This window comes from Pecten maximus, chromosome 7 (genome assembly GCF_902652985.1).
Source record: "Pecten maximus chromosome 7, xPecMax1.1, whole genome shotgun sequence".
Classification (NCBI taxonomy): Eukaryota; Metazoa; Mollusca; class Bivalvia; order Pectinida; family Pectinidae; genus Pecten; species Pecten maximus.
In genome coordinates this window covers 3960038-3979309 of record NC_047021.1, presented here as the reverse complement: position 1 = coordinate 3979309, position 19272 = coordinate 3960038, and the positions used below count along the sequence as shown (strand labels likewise).

General features: G+C 35.9%; 1 protein-coding gene across 1 annotated transcript; it reads right to left on the bottom strand.

Moving 5' to 3' along the window:
• Positions 1-529: 529 nt before the first annotated feature.
• On the bottom strand, positions 530-18810 carry LOC117331378 (universal stress protein PHOS32-like). Its single transcript, XM_033890077.1, has 4 exons — positions 18651-18810; positions 4938-5027; positions 3604-3716; positions 530-2748 (listed from the first exon to the last, which is right to left on the bottom strand). Exons 1-4 carry the CDS (start codon positions 18730-18732, stop codon positions 2557-2559), a joined length of 477 nt encoding a protein of 158 aa, XP_033745968.1. The 5' UTR covers positions 18733-18810; the 3' UTR covers positions 530-2556.
• Between the last annotated feature and the right edge of the window lie 462 nt (positions 18811-19272).

Sequence of the window (19272 nt, the reverse complement as noted above, 5' to 3'; positions counted from 1 at the left end):
GACAATCCCTTTTGTCAGATGTAGTTTATATGACAATCCCTTTTGTCAGTTTGTATGGCAATCCCTTTTGTCAGATGTACTTTGTATGGCAATCCCTTTTGTCAGATGTAGTTTGTATGGCAATCCCTTTTGTCAGTTTGTATGACAATCCCTTTTGTCAGATGTAGTTTGTATGACAATCCCTTTTGTCAGTTTGTATGACAATCCCTTTTGTCAGATGTAGTTTGTATGACAATCCCTTTTGTCAGATGTAGTTTGTATGACAATCCCTTTTGTCAGATGTAGTTTGTATGACAATCCCTTTTGTCAGATGTAGTTTGTATATGTATGACAATCCCTTTTGTCAGTTTGTATGACAATCCCTTTTGTCAGATGTAGTTTGTATGACAATCCCTTTTGTCAGATGTAGTTAACCTGAAGAGGCACACTGGTGTGTAATAAAACTAGGAACAGTTTCACCTAGGATTTTGATTACAGACACTGAAATGTTGTAGGTTAGTGTTCACAAACAAGTGGTGAAAAAACAAAACCAGATCACCAATTAGAAGTTTATTACAAAAAATCTTTAAAAATGCATAGCAAGCTACATTCAAAATGTTTCAGATCCACCTCTGTTTGAAGGGGAATTTGTTTCTTGATTTCTCATAAGCTACAATTTTGTATTTCATGACGAAACATTTGTCTTATTTTCAAATACAAGCAAAATTAATCACTGAATTAGCAAATCAATTTACAACTACATACAAGCTTCATAGTTCTGATTACATATATATAAACACAAATCTGTGTTAAATTGCAGGATTTACAGTATAAAATGAGTTACAATCTGCAGTATCTTGATTCTATTTATCAGCTGCATTTAATTATAATTACATAATCAATAAGTTTGTCTAGAAGCCCACCACCTTGTAGCATGCATGTAAAACCGATTATGCCCCACCTACTAGAGGAGTCATTCCTGTCAAAAGAGAAAATACTGATGGAATGTAAAAAGAGAACATAGAGGTACCTGACAAGGTTTTAAAAGCTACACTTAAAAGTAATTTGTTATAGTTTGCTAAATGATAACTAAATTATATTATTGTATAAAACACAACTAACAGTGTAACTATGCACATGCAACAATATAACCACCCGCAGAAGCTACATCAAGTAACCTGCTGGAATATCCAATATCATAGTCAACAGTATGTATATGTTGTATAACTAAATGCGTATAATATGTATACGTATAATATGTGTAAAGTTTCAATTAAAAGAATAGCACTTTCACAAGAACAATGTTCAATGCCAGTCATCATAAAAACAGCTTCATTTTATCTTGGTAATATATTATGCCAGAAAACAATATTATTGGTGAAGTAAATGTCAGTATAGGAGAACACAATCGTTTTCTTATACCAGCGATTTGATGATTTTGACGAGGACATACTAACTTGTACAAATCCTTATCATTGCACAAAGACATTGCATGGTAACATTTGAAGCACAATACTAATTTGTGTGATCAAGAGCCATATCAAATGTGATACTATTAAATGTCACGTGATGTTCTCATATCTGGAGACATTTACCTATCTAATATTCAATAATTCTTTATTTATAATAGGTTGTATCAATGATAGGTTTAAATGTGATACATACTAACATATTCTAACCTCGTTTCCATTTGCTCACAGACAAGATATCCAATCTCACAAACCAGAGAAATTCATATATCTCAATTCTTGACAATTTAGCCAATGGAAATGGGGTTAGCTCTTTTGTCGAGTCGAATTTAACATACCATATATTGGATCAGAAAATGAAGCATTATCTGAAATCAACACTAAAAAGGTGTGTATGGGTCTTTTTTGCCCAATGCCCAAATATTTGTTTAAGGTGTTAATCTGTTCTCACTATGAGTGATGATATAAAAATTCTGGGTGCATATCTACTGGAGACGTTCTCCCTACAGTCACTATCAGGTCAACAACACTAGAGGACTTACTGCTGCTAATAATCATGTGAATTATGTGGGCTTCAATTTTAATGATTTGGCATTGTATACAAAGCTCAAATAACCAGTGATCCCATAGGATCAGGTATACGTACATAACAGAGATAACACAGACAAATTCCAATACCTCTCAGTCATGTTGTTTTCCAATCGGACTCGAAATCACATAGGCACAACTAGGGACCAAGGGTAACCTACATATTACTTCTCAAGATAACAAACTTCAATTGTCAAAATTCAAAGTTGTATTTCTGGATCAGACTCAAAGTTGAATGGGACCAAGGGGACCCTAAACATCATGTTTTAGAAAAATCTTTCCTGTACTTTTTATGAAATAGCGATAACAAAATTGTTTACAGAAGGACCACGGACATTTGATGATAATAAGCCGAAATAAAAACTACCGATGTGGAAGATATGCATGTCTTTTCACTTTCACAAAAGACTGATTATCAAAAAGGTAATATTAAAAAGTTAGGTATGAGATTGTACACCAAACTGTCGCCCCACAAGAAGATCACATGATTATTAACAACAGGACATAAATCAGTCTATGGTTAGTGGACAATAATGCATGGACAACGTGAGTGGTGGACAACAAAATCGCTGACACTTCCAAGCACAGTCCGCCTCATAGTCCCCAGGCCACGGGTCCCCATACAGATCATAGATGCATTGTGTTTCTCTGCAAATTCACAAATGCCTGCACCAACATTTTTCTCTGGAATATGTGCTGCTTCGCCATGGATCTGAAATAAAAAAAATGTATGATTTTTGTTATTAAAACAGATGTCGGAGTGATCCTGGTGACCCACAATCGATTGTTTATTGGATCAATACTAGACTGATCTCATCTTTCTTTACTTCGTCTAAATCTTTTGGAAATGAGAAACCTTCATCAAGGAGTCTAAACCAATCAGGAAAATTTGTTGTCGTCATAGCATTCAGTACCATTGTCATAACAACAAGCAAATCTACACCACAAGGCAACTGGGACACAACAGCAAGTCTAGAAGCCTGTCTAAATGACATCAGTACCTGGATGAATTCCAATATGCTTAAACTAAATCAGGAAAAGACGGAACTAATAGTATTTCCCTATACTCTATCAGCACACTAAAGGTCTCAAGCTAGAGGTCGAGGCAGTCCAAGCTGTGAGCTGTGAGGAACCTTCATGTACACTTTGATAGCTCTCTGAACATTGCAAAAGTTAATTAGTAGGAAAACAGTGTAATGCTTCAATTTACCCATCTTGGCTAGTCATGACGTCTGATTGCGTTATACTCCACGAACCCTTGCCAGATATAGTCATCGGCTCTGGCCTAAGCTAGCGGAGATTCAAAATTACTGCCCTTATGTATGAAATTTTCCACCAATCAAAATGAGCATTACTGATGTACTTCATCAGCGATGTTATCAAACATACATGGAGGCTTGTGTGATTTTGAGGAGAGATGTGATTGATAACTTCTATCAATTCATCCACCAATCTGAATGTTACCCCAAATATTGTACATCTCTGCATGTTCTTACTATGCCATGTTGTACTGTCAAATATAATAACGCAGAAAAAGAATAATAATAATACATGTTTTTTTACATACTCGTTTAGCACGGAGTTGTTCCACAAAATCAGCTAACATTACTTCAACCTTGTTGCTTTCAGCTTGTACTTGTTCAATGATTTCTTTGAGCCGTTCTTCTGAATAGTTCCCAGCTGTGAACAAAAAACAATTTTCATATAAAATCCTATATAGTCTCTGCATTAACATTGAACTTTTTTCTTCTAAATGCAGATATTTTATTTGTGTGATCATCCAATATCTGATAGAATCAATGTTGTAAAAGCCAACATCAAATTAGATAATGTTGTTATATAAAATCCTAAACTTGTTTCCAAATTATACCTTGTAGTGAGATGTTTATTGTCAATTTTTTTCTGAGAGTTATATGAAGAAACTGAATTGATTCAAATTAATTGACAAATGCACAAAAAAAATAATTTGCATAATGTTGTGACTTACTAATACATCAGAAACATAATACATGCAATCACATACACATAATATATTTTTTTGCTTTTCCTCCCCTTTCCTATTACTAATTATATAATTATCTGTTCTAAAAGGCATTCTTAATTCACAAATATAACTACTGATCCATCACAAATATAAATAAAAGCTCATCTGGCTAAAAGCAACTTTAAAGTTGATCTAGGTCATTTCTGCAGATACTATATATGCTGATTACCACTTTATTCAAATACCAGTGTTGGCTAAATTTATTCATGTCAATAAATTTTCTAGTCCTTCATTCCTGCATACTATTGACCTATTATCAGGTCTCAAGAGCCTCTTGGCTATTGAGAAATCATTGTTTTAATATTTAAACCTATTTGACCCCTAGCCTGTGACCTTTAATGTAAGTTAAGGCTATTCATTTGAACAATCTTGGTAGCTCTTGATGATGATCACCCCAGCATGTTACATGCCCAATATATAAGTCCCTGGGCCTCATGGTTATTGAGAAGAAGTTGTTTGAAGATTATAGCCTATTTGATCCCTGTGACTTTAAATGAAGGTCAAGATCATTTATTTGAACAAAGCTCATTTGCCCTTCCAGCAGGTTAGCTAACGACCGTACTGATCCGATCTATCACAAATATGGCTGTACTGTACTTGTTCAGTCACAAATATGACTATACTGATTAGTCACAAATATAAACAATTCTGATCCGTCACAAATATAAACAATTCTGATCCGTCACAAATATAAACATACTGATCTGTAACAAATTCAGCATCCAAAGCAACAGAAAGAGGATCAACAAATAATCTCAATACATTTTTTTTTTAAATTCATATCTTTAAATGTTAAAATCTAAGACGGTCACTGGTTTGCCTATCCACTAGGGCTAGCTAAAAAAGCATTGACTTACGTAAAATTCCAAAGTTAATCTTTTGAGAAAAATCTCCAACAGTCAGCACAAAGACATGATCTCCATCTCTTTGAATATTTTCCATGTACCCTGAAACAGTAAGAAAACAATGCATATAAAGGGAAACTGGGGAAACATTTAAGCAAGATATATCTATATATATATCATCTGAAAGATATCAGAAATTAATCAAAGTACTGAAAGTACTGAGGGAGGCGTTAATCAGATGAAAAGGTGATATTTGAAATAAAGCAAGAAGAATGATTAAACTGATATCAACATGATTGTTGATAGATACATTCAAGAGTGAGATTTTGAGTAGTTAAACGTTTCTTCTCAAGATTTTAAAGCCAATTAGATGAAATGGTTTTCAATCCTGATGGACACACAGTGTAATGGTTTAACTGTCTTGATGTACACAATGGTTTTAACCATATTGAAGTTTCAAACAAACTTCTACTAAAGTATTTAAACATATCTACTTAAGTGTTTAAAATCAACACTTTTAGTTAGGTTGTTTAACATTTCTACTTATTGTTTAAACAGGCTTCCACTTAAATAGTTAAACATTTCTACTTAAGTGTTTCAAACAAATTTCTGTTTTAGTAGTTAACATTCATACTTAAGTGTTTAAAACGTCCTGATGAACATAATGCTTTTAACCATCCTGATGACGGTCTTAACTGTCCAATTAAGTTTCAAACTTCCACTTGTCCAGTTCACAGAGACTAGTACATGTACTATTGAATTGCATTATCAAAGACTAATTATTATACTGATCTACAAACAACTGTCAATTGTACTGTTGTCACAGTGTTGTGTATTAGAATAGTGTTGTTATTCACATGGTTCCAATCATATTGTTTAACATGACAGGTTAAATTTGTATTAAACATTTACAATGTATTTTTACATTTAAGAATTAATCTGTGCACTTAAGTATACATGTAATTCAATTAGAAACAGAAATAACAAGAACACATATAATTGTTGATATGTTGAATACATGACAGCACCTAGTCATAGTTACAACTTTTGAGTATGAATTAAATGAACAATGGAAATTACCAAACACAAACAATGTTCTTTCAACGAAAAAATAGAGCTATACAATTATAATTATGATGATTTATATTGTGTTTTTTGTATTATGAGCCGCCTGTCAAAGGATCATATTTTGTTAATCCTGTACATACTGTATTATAATAACATTGTCAGTATAAATGTGTGTGTGTATATATATATGTGTGTTCCATCTCTACAATGTAAGAAGTTTTACAGTTTTGAACAATACCTTTGACAGACACATTGTACGCTGTATGTCTGCATACGTTACAGGAGTTAGCCATGTTATTATTTTATAAAACGAGTCAGGCACCTGTGGTCTGATCAGGCTCTGAATCAATAACGTTAATTGTAAACAAAGTTTAGTCCTAAGTAATTAAAGAAAAAACAAGGTAAACATGTGAACAAACAGATTAACAACTTGTAAGCAACTTGCCTTAATTCGTGTTGATAAATACTCTTAGTGACAAACATCACACTACAGAGTTTCGGATGAAGCCTGTATCCAAAAGGCACTCCCATTTTGACCAATTGATCATGTGATCAGACGTGCACAGACGGATCACGTGATCGTTGATTTGATTACATATTTTGATACAAAAATATGAAATATGACATCTAAAGAGACAATTAAATCTTTTGTAAGTTATTGATTTCTGATTCCGACTTTTCAACACACACAACAACAAGAGGCCCATAGGGCCTGTATCGCTCACCTGGTTGGATTTGACCAAATGTCAAAATAATGTTCATGTTCAATTCCTTTTGTTTGTTAACCTCAAACAATGCTATTTATGGTTATAGCGTGGGGATCCCAACTGCTTTAAAGAAATAATGAAGTCCAGACTCTCTGAGTTTACAACATGCATTTATAACTTTATGACTAGTAGTGATTTAAAGGAATTACCTCTATTTCCCATATGGGGCCCCGCCCCTTTTGCCCCTCGGGGGTCAGAGTCACCATTTATGCAAAATCTGTTCCCCTTCCCCCAAGAATGTTTCTTACCAAATTGGGTTCAAATCCATTCATAACTTTATAAGTAGTAGCGATTTTAAGGAATTACCTCTATTTCCCCATTAGGCCCCGCCCCTTTGGACCCTTGGGGGTCAGAGTAATCATTTATGCAAAATCTGTTCCCCTTCCCCAAAGGATGTTTCTGACCAAATTGGGTTCAAATCCATTCATAACTTTATGACTAGTAGCGATTTGAAGGAATTACCTCTATTTCCCCATTAGGCCCCGCCCCTTTGGCCCCTTGGGGGTCAGAGTCACCATTTATGCAAAATCTGTTCCCCTTCCCCAAAGGATGTTTCGGACCAAATTGGGTTCAAATCCATTCATAACTTTATGACTAGTAGCGATTTAAAGGAATTGCCTCAATTTCCCCTATTGGACCCCGCCCCTCAGGCCCCTTGGGGGTCAGAGTCACCATTTATGCAAAATCTTATCCCCTTCTGCCAAGGATGTTTCTGACCAAATTTGGTCAAAATCCAATAAGAACTTTCTGACTAGTAGCGATTTGAAGCAAATGTTGACGGACGGACGACGGACGACGGACGCCGCACCATGGCATAAGCTCACCGGACCTTCGGTCCAGGTGAGCTAAAAATGAGACATATGGATACGAAACTACAAGTAAAGCTAGGATAGATGTTTACATAGAAAATAGCGGTAAAGATGCGACATCATTTTAGTAAGTGATTGAACATCATGATTGTATGTATCTTTTCATGCCTATACATGCTATGTATGGTTATTGGGTGGGGATATCTGTGTGTAGTAAACACTGATAGATATCTGTGTGTAGTAGACACTGGTAGATGTCTGTGTAGTAAACACTTGTAGATACCTGTGTGTAGTAAACACTGGTAGATATCTGTGTAGTAAAACTGGTAGATATCTGTGTAGTAAACACTGGTAGATGTCTATGTAGTAAACACTGGTAGATATCTGTGTGTAGTAAACACTGGTAGATATCTGTAGTTAACACTGGTAGATATCTGTGTGTAGTAAACACCGGTAGATATCTGTGTGTAGTAAACACTGGTAGAAATCTGTAGTAAACACTGGTAGATATCTGTGTGTAGTAAACACTGGTAGATATCTGTGTGTAGTAAACACTGGTAGATGTCTGTGTGGAGTAAACACTGGTAGATGTCTGTGTGTAGTAAACACTGGTAGATATCTGTGTAGTACACACTGGTAGATATCTGTGTAGTAAATACTGGTAGATATCTGTATGTAGTAAACACTGGTAGGTATCTGTGTAGTAAACACTGGTAGATATCTGTTGTAAACACTGGTAGATATATGTGTGTAGTAAACACTGGTAGATATATGTGTGTAGTAAACACTGGTAGATATCTGTTTGTTAAGTATGTTAACACAATCTTATTAATTTGATATATAAAATACAATGCAGTTTTAATAGACATGTAATTATTTCACCAGAGCTTCACTGTTCAATGTTACAATGGCCAGGATCAAGTTTATACAACATACAGCTGGACCAGTTAAGTCCTGAGGCTAGTGCCACATATACTGGTATATATCTGATCATGAGTCACTCATGGTGAGTACTAGGTAGCTACCATAGTACTCTACAGCATTATTCTCCATGCCCCCCCCCCCCCTTCCATAAAAAAAACAACAACAACATTAGCACATACCTGTACACTTTTGATGTTTTGTTAGAAATGTTAACTTTATACCAAGTTTTTTTTAGTAAAAATCTCATTAATCTTGTCTTTCTAAGAATGTATACTGTAAATAAAATTGATTTCATCAGGAACTAAGCAACCTCATTAACTCTTTATGAGCCATACTACCTATACCTTAATACACAACTATCGGCCTTCTGTATGTACAAGGGTAAGAGAACGTTAATTCCTGCACTTCAAGCAGATAATTCGTATAGCCAGCCACATCACCCTCCACAAACCAACAGAACAAGTCTATTCCACACATTAATACATCACAGCATGTTAATTTCTACCATCTATTTAATTTATAACCAGACACTCTCACCTGTTGTTCTGACAGGTGACCGTGGGCACACCTATTCTAAACTACTTTATTCTAGAACATAGCATTTAATGTCAAGCCATATGAGGGGAACTCATACTAAACAAGGTACATAGGGTATTAATTTTAGGGAGGGGTACTGGCTATAATGAGGTACACAATTAGGGTACTTATTTTAGGGAGGGGAACTGGCTATAATGAAGAACAAATATAGGGTACTTATTTTAGGGAGGGGGACTGGCTATAATGAGGTACAAATATAGGGTACTTATTTTAGGGAGGGGAACTGGCTATAATAAAGAACAAATATAGGGTACTTATTTTAGGGAGGGGGACTGGCTATAATGAGGTACAAATATAGGGTACTTATTTTAGGGAGGGAGACTGGCTATAATGAGGTACAAATATAGGGTACTTATTTTAGGGAGGGGAACTGGCTATAATGAGGTACAAATATAGGGTACTTATTTTAGGGAGGGAGACTGGCTATAATGAGGTACAAATATAGGGTACTTATTTTAGGGAGGGGAACTGGCTATAATAAAGAACAAATATAGGGTACTTATTTTAGGGAGGAGAACTGGCTATAATGAGGTACAAATATAGGGTACTTATTTTAGGGAGGGAGACTGGCTATAATGAGGTACAAATATAGGGTACTTATTTTAGGGAGGGGAACTGGCTATAATGAGGTACAAATATAGGGTACTTATTTTAGGGAGGAGAACTGGCTATAATGAGGTACAAATATAGGGCACTTATTTTAGGGAGGAGAACTGGCTATAATGAGGTACAAATATAGGGTACTTATTTTAGGGAGAACTGGCTATAATGAGGTACAAATATAGGGCACTTATTTTAGGGAGGAGAACTGGCTATAATGAGGTACAAATATAGGGCACTTATTTTAGGGAGGAGAACTGGCTATAATGAGGTACAAATATAGGGTACTTATTTTAGGGAGGGAGACTGGCTATAATGAGGTACAAATATAGGGTACTTATTTTAGGGAGGGAGACTGGCTATAATGAGGTACAAATATAGGGTACTTATTTTAGGGAGGGAGACTGGCTATAATGAGGTACAAATATAGGGCACTTATTTTAGGGAGGAGAACTGGCTATAATGAGGTACAAATATAGGGTACTTATTTTAGGGAGGGAGACTGGCTATAATGAGGTACAAATATATAGGGTACTTATTTTAGGGAGGGGAACTGGCTATAATGAGGTACAAGTATAGGGTATTTATTTTAGGGAGGGGGACTGGCTATAATAAAGTACAAATATAGGGTACTTATTTTAGGGAGGGGACTGGCTATAATGAGGTACAAATATAGGGTACTTATTTTAGGGAGGAGAACTGGCTATAATGAGGTACAAATATAGGGTATTTATTTTAGGGAGGGGGACTAGCTATAATACAAGGTACAAATATAGGGCACTTATTTTAGGGAGGGGGACTGGCTATAATGAGGTACAAATATAGGGTACTTATTTTAGGGAGGAGAACTGGCTATAATGAGGTACAAATATAGGGTATTTATTTTAGGGAGGGGGACTGGCTATAATGAGGTACAAATATAGGGTACTTATTTTAGGGAGGAGAACTGGCTATAATGAGGTACAAATATAGGGTACTTATTTTAGGGAGGGGGACTGGCTATAATGAGGTACAAATATAGGGTATTTATTTTAGGGAGGGGGGCTGGCTATAATGAGGTACAAATATAGGGTATTTATTTTAGGGAGAACTGGCTATAATGAGGTACAAATATAGGGTACTTATTTTAGGGAGGGGGACTGGCTATAATGAGGTCCAAATATAGGGTACTTATTTTAGGGAGGAGAACTGGCTATAATGAGATACAAATATAGGGTACTTATTTTAGGGAGGAGAACTGGCTATAATGAGATACAAATATAGGGTACTTATTTTAGGGAGGGGGTCAGGCTATAATATGAAGTACAAATATATGGTACTAATTTTAGGGTGGGGGGGACTGGCTATAATGAGGTACAAATATAGGGTACTTATTTTAGGGAGAACTGGCTATAATGAGGTACAAATATAGGGTACTTTTAACAAGAGTGGTAATACAATGAGCCCATACTAGACTGATCTTTACTGATATAAGAATAGCTTTTTCTGAACAAGAAATAGTAATCACGAAATTCAACTGTCAAAATTTAGGATGGCTGCCTGCGTTTGCAATCAAACTAAAGATTGATGAATTGAAACAACTAATTCAGGGACCAAGTCTAGGGCAAAATCCAACATGGCCACCTGTCAGCCATTTTGTTTTTCCAATGACTTTAATTGAATGAGAAAAACTAGGGACACATGGGATCCTAGGCTACATATGACATTTTTTAAATCCTTCCTGTTTCTTCTGTAGAAATCTGCAAAACCAACATATCAACTGTCAAAATTCAAAACAGCTACCAGTTGTCAGTCATCCTGTTTTTCGATCAGACTCAAAATTGAGCCAGGAACCACAGGGAAACTACATTTGAAATTTAAGAAAAATCTTTGCTGTACTTCTCAAGCAACATAGTGTTTTAACAAACTTCAACTGTCCAAATCCAAGATGGCTGTCTGCATGCATCATTGCATGTCACCCATTTTGTTTTCCTGATCAGACTGAAATGTAATTCCAACCAGTTTTGAATTTCAAACTCCATTAAATTTCATCCCATTCCAAGGAAGGAGCATGCAATAAAGTTTTCAGTTTCAATACATATTCAAACTCTTCATAAGATTCAATCATAATTTCATAATGCCAATCAAGGCTGAATCAATTTCAACAGAAAATTGAAAAAAATAAAATAAATACACCCAAAAATACAAGCTTCTGCGGATAAAAGAGTACTAAAGTCCGTATTGTTGATGGTACATATATCTCAAGACCCTTCCAATAATGAAAAGTATTTGTTGCTAATTATAACATAAAAGATGAAGTTTGTTGAAATCTGACCTTTGGCCCTGGGCCCTGCTCCTTTGTAGTCCCTAAGGGTGAGCCATGCAGACTTAAAATGTTCATATGAAATTAGCTTTTCACCTCAGGGTTATAATTCTAATCAGAGTCTTCACTCACAAACTGCTCAAGATGTCATTTCCCTGTATAAATTTGTAAATTTGATGAGAAGAAGATTTTTGAAATTTCAGTCAATTTGTTTTTCATATATCAACTCTATTGAAGTTTACCTCTTCCCCATGGGGAAGCGTGAAACCCAGGGGTATATACAAACCTTATAAGACCTTTCCATCACGAAGAGTATGATTCTACTAGTACTGTATTTGGGTCATCTGAGTAAGATTTTTGAAATTCAAATTTATTTGACACTTTTGGCCCATGTAACATGTAAGCTCCTGTGTGTAGGGGACTATATAGTTTACAATGTAGTCTGGCCTTTGGCAAGAATTAAGTCGATATGTTAAAAAATGAAAACCAAAGACAGATTGGAAAAAGTCACCAAGTTTCTCTCAGATGACCTAATAGAAGGAAGACGTTCTTTGATCTGGATATTTACGAGGTCCTCAGTGAAGGTAGTGTTGGTACAGTTACAGTGACACAAGCTGTAACACTAAGCCAGCTTTGATAACTTAGTTGCTGTTATATGTATGACCATAATACATATCAACTCTCATTAGCATACAATCAGTCTTTTATGCATACATGTATCCATCTTGCTATGTCTGTAGATTATGCATGAATATATACAGTACAGTGTATATATGTTTAAAATTAATCATTGTTCTTATTTATAGAACTACTGTTACCTGTATATCTATAGGTATTATGCATATACAGTCTATGTACTTGTATATATAACATGGATTTCTGAAAATTTATTTAGAATTCAGTTGAAGATATCAAATATATTTAATATCAATCAAATTAGCTTTTAAAAAGTTAAAGTATCTTAAATCTTTTAACTTAACAGCAGTTATAGATATACATAGTAAACACAACATATCTGGTGGTCAAAAGAACTGATCATTTGAAGAATTTGAGGTCAGTCTCTGGTTTTTCAGTTTGGTTTTCTCAAGCCAAACTAGAGGGTTGTAATCAGTCTCCACTATTCAAGTAATTCCTTTTCTACTATATATAGAATAGTTAACCTTGAGTGGAAGTAGTAACTTTTCACTAGTATCCACGACCTGTGTTTTATAATGTGAAGTTGTTAAACTATTCCCTACCTAGACCATTTCATATCCATTTGCAATGTAACATGACCTTAGGCAATAAGCCTGCAACACTTTTCCATGACAGGTGTACCACTTATTCAGGACAGGTGTAACAGGTGTAACACTTATCCAGGACAGGTGTAACAGGGTGTACCACTTATCCATGACAGGTGCAACACTTATCCAGGACAGGTGTAACAGGTGTACCACTTATCCAGGACAGGTGTAACAGGGTGCAACACTTATCCATGACAGGTGTAACAGGGTGTAACACTTATCCATGACAGGTGTAACAGGGTGTAACACTTATCCAGGACAGGTGTAACAGGGTGTAACACTTATCCATGACAGGTGCAACACTTATCCAGGACAAGTGTAACAGGGTGTACCACTTATCCAGGACAGGTGTAACAGGGTGCAACACTTATCCATGACAGGTGCAACACTTATCCAGGACAGGTGTAACAGGTGTACCACTTATCCATGACAGGTGTAACACTTATCCATGACAGGTGTAACAGGGTGTAACACTTATCCATGACAGGTGTAACAGGGTGTAACACTTATCCAGGACAGGTGTAACAGGGTGTAACACTTATCCATGACAGGTGTAACACTTATCCATGACAGGTGTAACACTTATCCATGACAGGTGTAACAGAGTGTACCACTTATCCAGGACAGGTGTAACAGGGTGTAACACTTATCCAGGACAGGTGTAACAGGTGTAACACTTATCCAGGACAGGTGTAACACTTATCCAGGACAAGTGTAACAGGGTGTAACACTTATCCAGGACAGGTGTAACAGGGTGTAACACTTATCCAGGACAGGTGTAACAGGGTGTAACACTTATCCAGGACAGGTGTAACACTTATCCAGGACAGGTGTAACACTTATCCAGGACAGGTATAACACTTATCCTGGTGTAACTCTTACCTAGAACAGATGTAACTCTTACCTAGAATAGATGTAACTCTTACCTAGAACAAGTGTAACTCTTATCCACGACAATGTAACTCTTACCCAAGACAGGTGTAACTCTTATCCAAGACAGGTGTAACTCTTATCAAAGCCAGGTGTAACTCTTACCCAAAACAGGTGTAACTCTTATCCAAGACAGGTGTAACTCTTATCCAAGACAGGTGTAACTCTTATCCAAGACAGGTGTAACTCTTATCCAAGACAGGTGTAACTCTTACCAAAAACAGGTGTAACTCTTATTAAAGCCAGGTGTAACTCTTACCCAAGACAGGAGTTACTTTTGCCCAGGACAGGTGTAACTCTTACCTAGAACAGGTGTAACTTTTACTCAGGACAAGTGAACATCTAACCAAAGACTAGGTGTATAATTTACCTGGTTTCAGGACAGGTGAACTCTTCTCCTGGACAGGCATATTTCTTTCCTCAAATAACCGAACATTAATGTTCGTTTAAAAAGCACATGTTTTTTTCTCTCTGAGGGGCATATATATATTAACATGATTTCCTTATTCTATTACATGATAGGGATCAGTTAGTGTATCAGTATCAGCTATTTTACTTTTATTGATGTTTTGCTGCTACAGAACACCAGTAAAGTGTCCCTGAGGACTGTTCCAGGTTATAGGTTTTCTCTTCAACAGAGAACAATCAACGGGAAATTGTGATAAAGTTCCATCACACAGTATTGATCTTTTACCAACTATTATCAGGCAGCTCGACCAATTCCTCAGTTATAATATTATCAGGCAAGGCAGCTCGACCAATTCCTCAATGATAATACAGACATGCAATGTGCCAATTCTACATGCTAAGCCTGTTACTTCCCCTTAAAGACATGCAATGTGCCAATTCTACATGCTCAGTCTGTTACTTCACTTTAAAGACATCAAATGTGATAATTCTACATGCTCAGCATGTGACTTCCCCGTAAAGACATGGATTGTGCCAATTCTAATGCTTGATACATCTTCCTTAACTTTTATGAACGTAGGTGTTAACCATCCCGGATAAGGCCGCAAGGCCCCGGAATATCAAGATTTCCCTGGCCCTAAATCTCACTTTGGTATATTTTTTTTCGGATTCCAATCAGCGTCAAATTTATCCCATATTTGAGCAGTCATCCCTCTAAAACCCTGGAAATCCCTGACAATTTTACCCTGGCCTGATTACATAAACAAAACATCCCCACCCCTTGGCCTGAGGTTTGGTGAGAGAGAACCACATGCAGTCACCATGCCTTCAGAGAGGAGTCCATCACCATTCGTGCTAACCAGTGTATTACATTACACCTGTGCCAAGGTGGCTCCATTTGACCCGGTCAGTGAATTTTGTAATTACAAGAACGAAATGCCTCGTCAGTGAATTTTGTAATTACAAGAATGAAATGCCTTTCTTAAGAGGTTGCCATGTATACATGTACCAGACAGATTTCCATCTTTTTTTTTATACAGAGCAGGAAATTTAACCTTGTAGACAAGTACTCAATATTAACCCATTCCTTAGTTTCTGAATGCCTGCCAGAGCACTAGTAGTATTGTTGTAGATATATTTCTGGTAGCTATAAACATCACAGTATATCTAACACTACAGCTCCACCTGGTGAGACACCAGTTTTTCATTGTTGTATCCCAGTCTAGATCTGTAGCAGTGTAACAATGTACTGGTGTAACAATACCTGAGGGTCAGTGTTCCCACAGACAGCAGTTCATTTATCTCTCTAGTGGCAAGTCAACCTATATATAGGTCACCCTAGATAGGTCACCACGAAAAGGACGCTCACTGTTACTACTCACCCTTACAATAAATAATGCATGAGCGGTTCAATTTGGTAATACAACTGAATTAAATAAACTATGAAACAATTGAGAATTTTTTTATTGCAGCTTCGAGATCTTTCTGGTTGTAATCCAGCTATAATTAGATTTCAATTCAAATGCAATTCCCTACAAATCTAACAGAATCTATCAGTACTGTGCAACTGTACAGAAATTATTTATGGTTTATTGATTTTTTTAGGAAACCACAGCTGAGTAAAGCCAGAGTACTAATAGTCAATACAGTGCTTGGGAATATTCATGATCCTTACACTACAAGCTGTACATAAACAGGACTTCAGATTTGTACACAACTCACAGATTCTAATTGATGAGATATTTGTGTTACCATGGAAATGGTTAATTTTAGTGAAAAACTCAACTTATGTTTTAGTAGGTACAAAATGTATGTATTTTTCATTTATTTTTCACTTTTTTGTACATGTATTTTAGAATTAAAAAATGTCTCCAGCTCAGTACAACAAATCTAATTTGATTTTGTGTCTGATTGGGAATGGAACCCCTGCTGTCTAGGTCAAAGGCATGTGTGTTATCACTATGCCATCATAAAAAAAATATTTTCTTCACATACAGTTATAGTGTAGAGGTATGTGTATTGTGTAGCTAGACCTCTTATGACTATACTAAGACACTTAGTTGGGTTTTCCGTACCAGTACTACCTCAAAGACCAGTTGTGGGGCCTAAGGAATAAGGAGATACCTAGATACAAAGATTTACTCTGACAACTTACATACAACATGCATGTACAGGATTTATATAATCTTTTTTTACAGTCAGTTCATAATCATGATTTCATAGCCTTACTTTTTCTTTAAAATGATATATTTCAAGTGCTCATCTAGTTCATACTCAAACTGATTAATTATGTACACTACATTTGATGGGAGGTTATCAGGGTTTTCCCTGTAATTTTGTTTTGTAGGGTCCAAGGGACTCTCAGATGTGTTATATCTTCATTGCATGGCAGATTTTGGAATTATAATGCATCCAATGGATGCAGTGAGATTATAACACATCAACAAGTCGCCGTGTGAAGGAATATTTGCTTAAATTGATGCTAGCTAGCACTAATTTACATAGATTTACCTGTACCTGATGACCTACATCTGATTAGTGCACATCTGACACGTCATCACACTTGTTTTATTTATGGATATCTGTCACATAAAACAAACTAACTGCTCTATCGTGAAGTGCTCTCCATGCCCTTCACCAAAATATACAGTCACCTACAAGCTGTCAAGGTCACTTAGGCAGAGATTAGTGAGAGTTAACCCAGCATGTCCCAGTGTATAATTAACGGTGTCAACGTAGGTAAATTACAGCTAAAACTATAGGAGCCACAGGTCTTAGAAGTATTTAAGAATTTAGACTTAGTTCTTACTATTCAATATTGTTGCATTCCTTAAATTTACAATTTTTTATCGCAGAAGTGAAGTATATTATTTTCTAATTGTAATTAAGAGTTGTGTGTATGTACATCCAATTAAAATGAATGCCTAGTAATAATGATTTGGACATGATTTGCCTGTGGTTGAAGACACTGGCCCCTTCACATTTTATTTTGCTTGTAACTATAATAATTTACATCTCAGTAATCTTGGTAAGTTACATCAGCCGACAAGATGCATCCCTGTCTGTACAGTAAAAAGGCTACATTTGTATATACCCAAGGAGCCCAAATGCCCAGAAAGCCAAAGTCATTTCAACCTTTTATGAAACCTGGTGTAACACAAGGAAGACTCTTTTATCTATGATTAATCACGTTCAAAATTAGAAACTACTTATCTAGTTTTTCAATCTTTTTTTCAACACATTTATTAAAAAGGTATTTCTGGAAACACACGTTAAATTGAAAATAGTTTGCTACTTTATTTGAATTGACACAATATTTTTGATAATGTCAAACTATCCTTTATGCTTGACAACTTTAACCCTAAAAACTAAAATAAATTCGTAAATTATCACAAATATTAAGTTTGGGACAGGAAATGAATGCATATGACACAATGCGAAAATTACGAATACTGCTGTTCATGTAAAAGAAATATTAACACTCATGGGCCATTTTCGTTTTTGCAGTCCAAACGGTTTGACCATATTGAACCGGTGTTGTTCGTTTATGAAATAAAGACGGACTGGTGATTTTATATTGTTTTCTGACGAGCCTTGACAAAGACTTCCAAGGCATGTATCAACATTTGCAGGTCCGTCATGATATATGTTTGAAATATTACATTTAAAAACTGACGAACTGGTTTGTCCACATAAACGAACATGTCCATGTCCGCATGCGACGTATCATCAACAGCAGGCATGGGAGATCTCTACCTACTCAAACGCTCCGCCCACTTCAACCCGCATTCCTCGAATCTGGCGGCAGTTGAAAAGATAACCGATAGGTCCTAGAAACCATAATATTAAGCAATACTACCCACATTTAATAGACAGATAATCATCTTAAACTGCTTCATTTTATATATGATCACGATCATAAACCTGAAACAAGAAAATCTTGAAAAATGAATGCAGACGTAAATAGCTAAACCTTATCACCGAGTTTGATGCAATTTAGTACCCAAGATATATTGTGCCTACTAGTAACTACTTACAATTGAATGCCTTCTTCGATTGTTCGCTTCCATCTACAGCCAAAACAACGGCCCTTTCAGATTTTTCTTTTTGTTGCTCCATGATAGAAAGAATAGGATATAGCGAACTAGACTCAACTCAGTTCCAGCAAGGTCAGCTTGTGCACAAGGGGGTTGTAAATAAAACCGGAAGAACACGGATCCGGAATCCGGAAGATAATAAATAGTATTTCTGTTGAGATATGCGTCCCTGATTTAAGTAATATGTTGGTAAGAATAAATAATAAGCAAACACATTTATATATATATATATGTGTGTGTGTGTGTGTGTGTGTTTGTGTGTGTGTGTGTGTGAATACACGTTGTATTGCTATCAACATGACATAATTAGATAAATCATGGACCGCTCTATGGTTACCACTGTGTATCATCTCCAATGCATCGCCACCGGATATTGCATTATAGCTGAAGCGATAAAGTTGAAGCGGCGGCCTTTGTTGATGGTAAGATTTCATAGATTTTCCCTATTGTTAATTGTTCTTTTAAGTTAATTCTTTTTGCGTGCGTATATATAAGAGTTCCACCTTTACTATGTAGAATATATTAGCGATAGAGCCTTACCTTGGTTTCTGGAAACATGTAA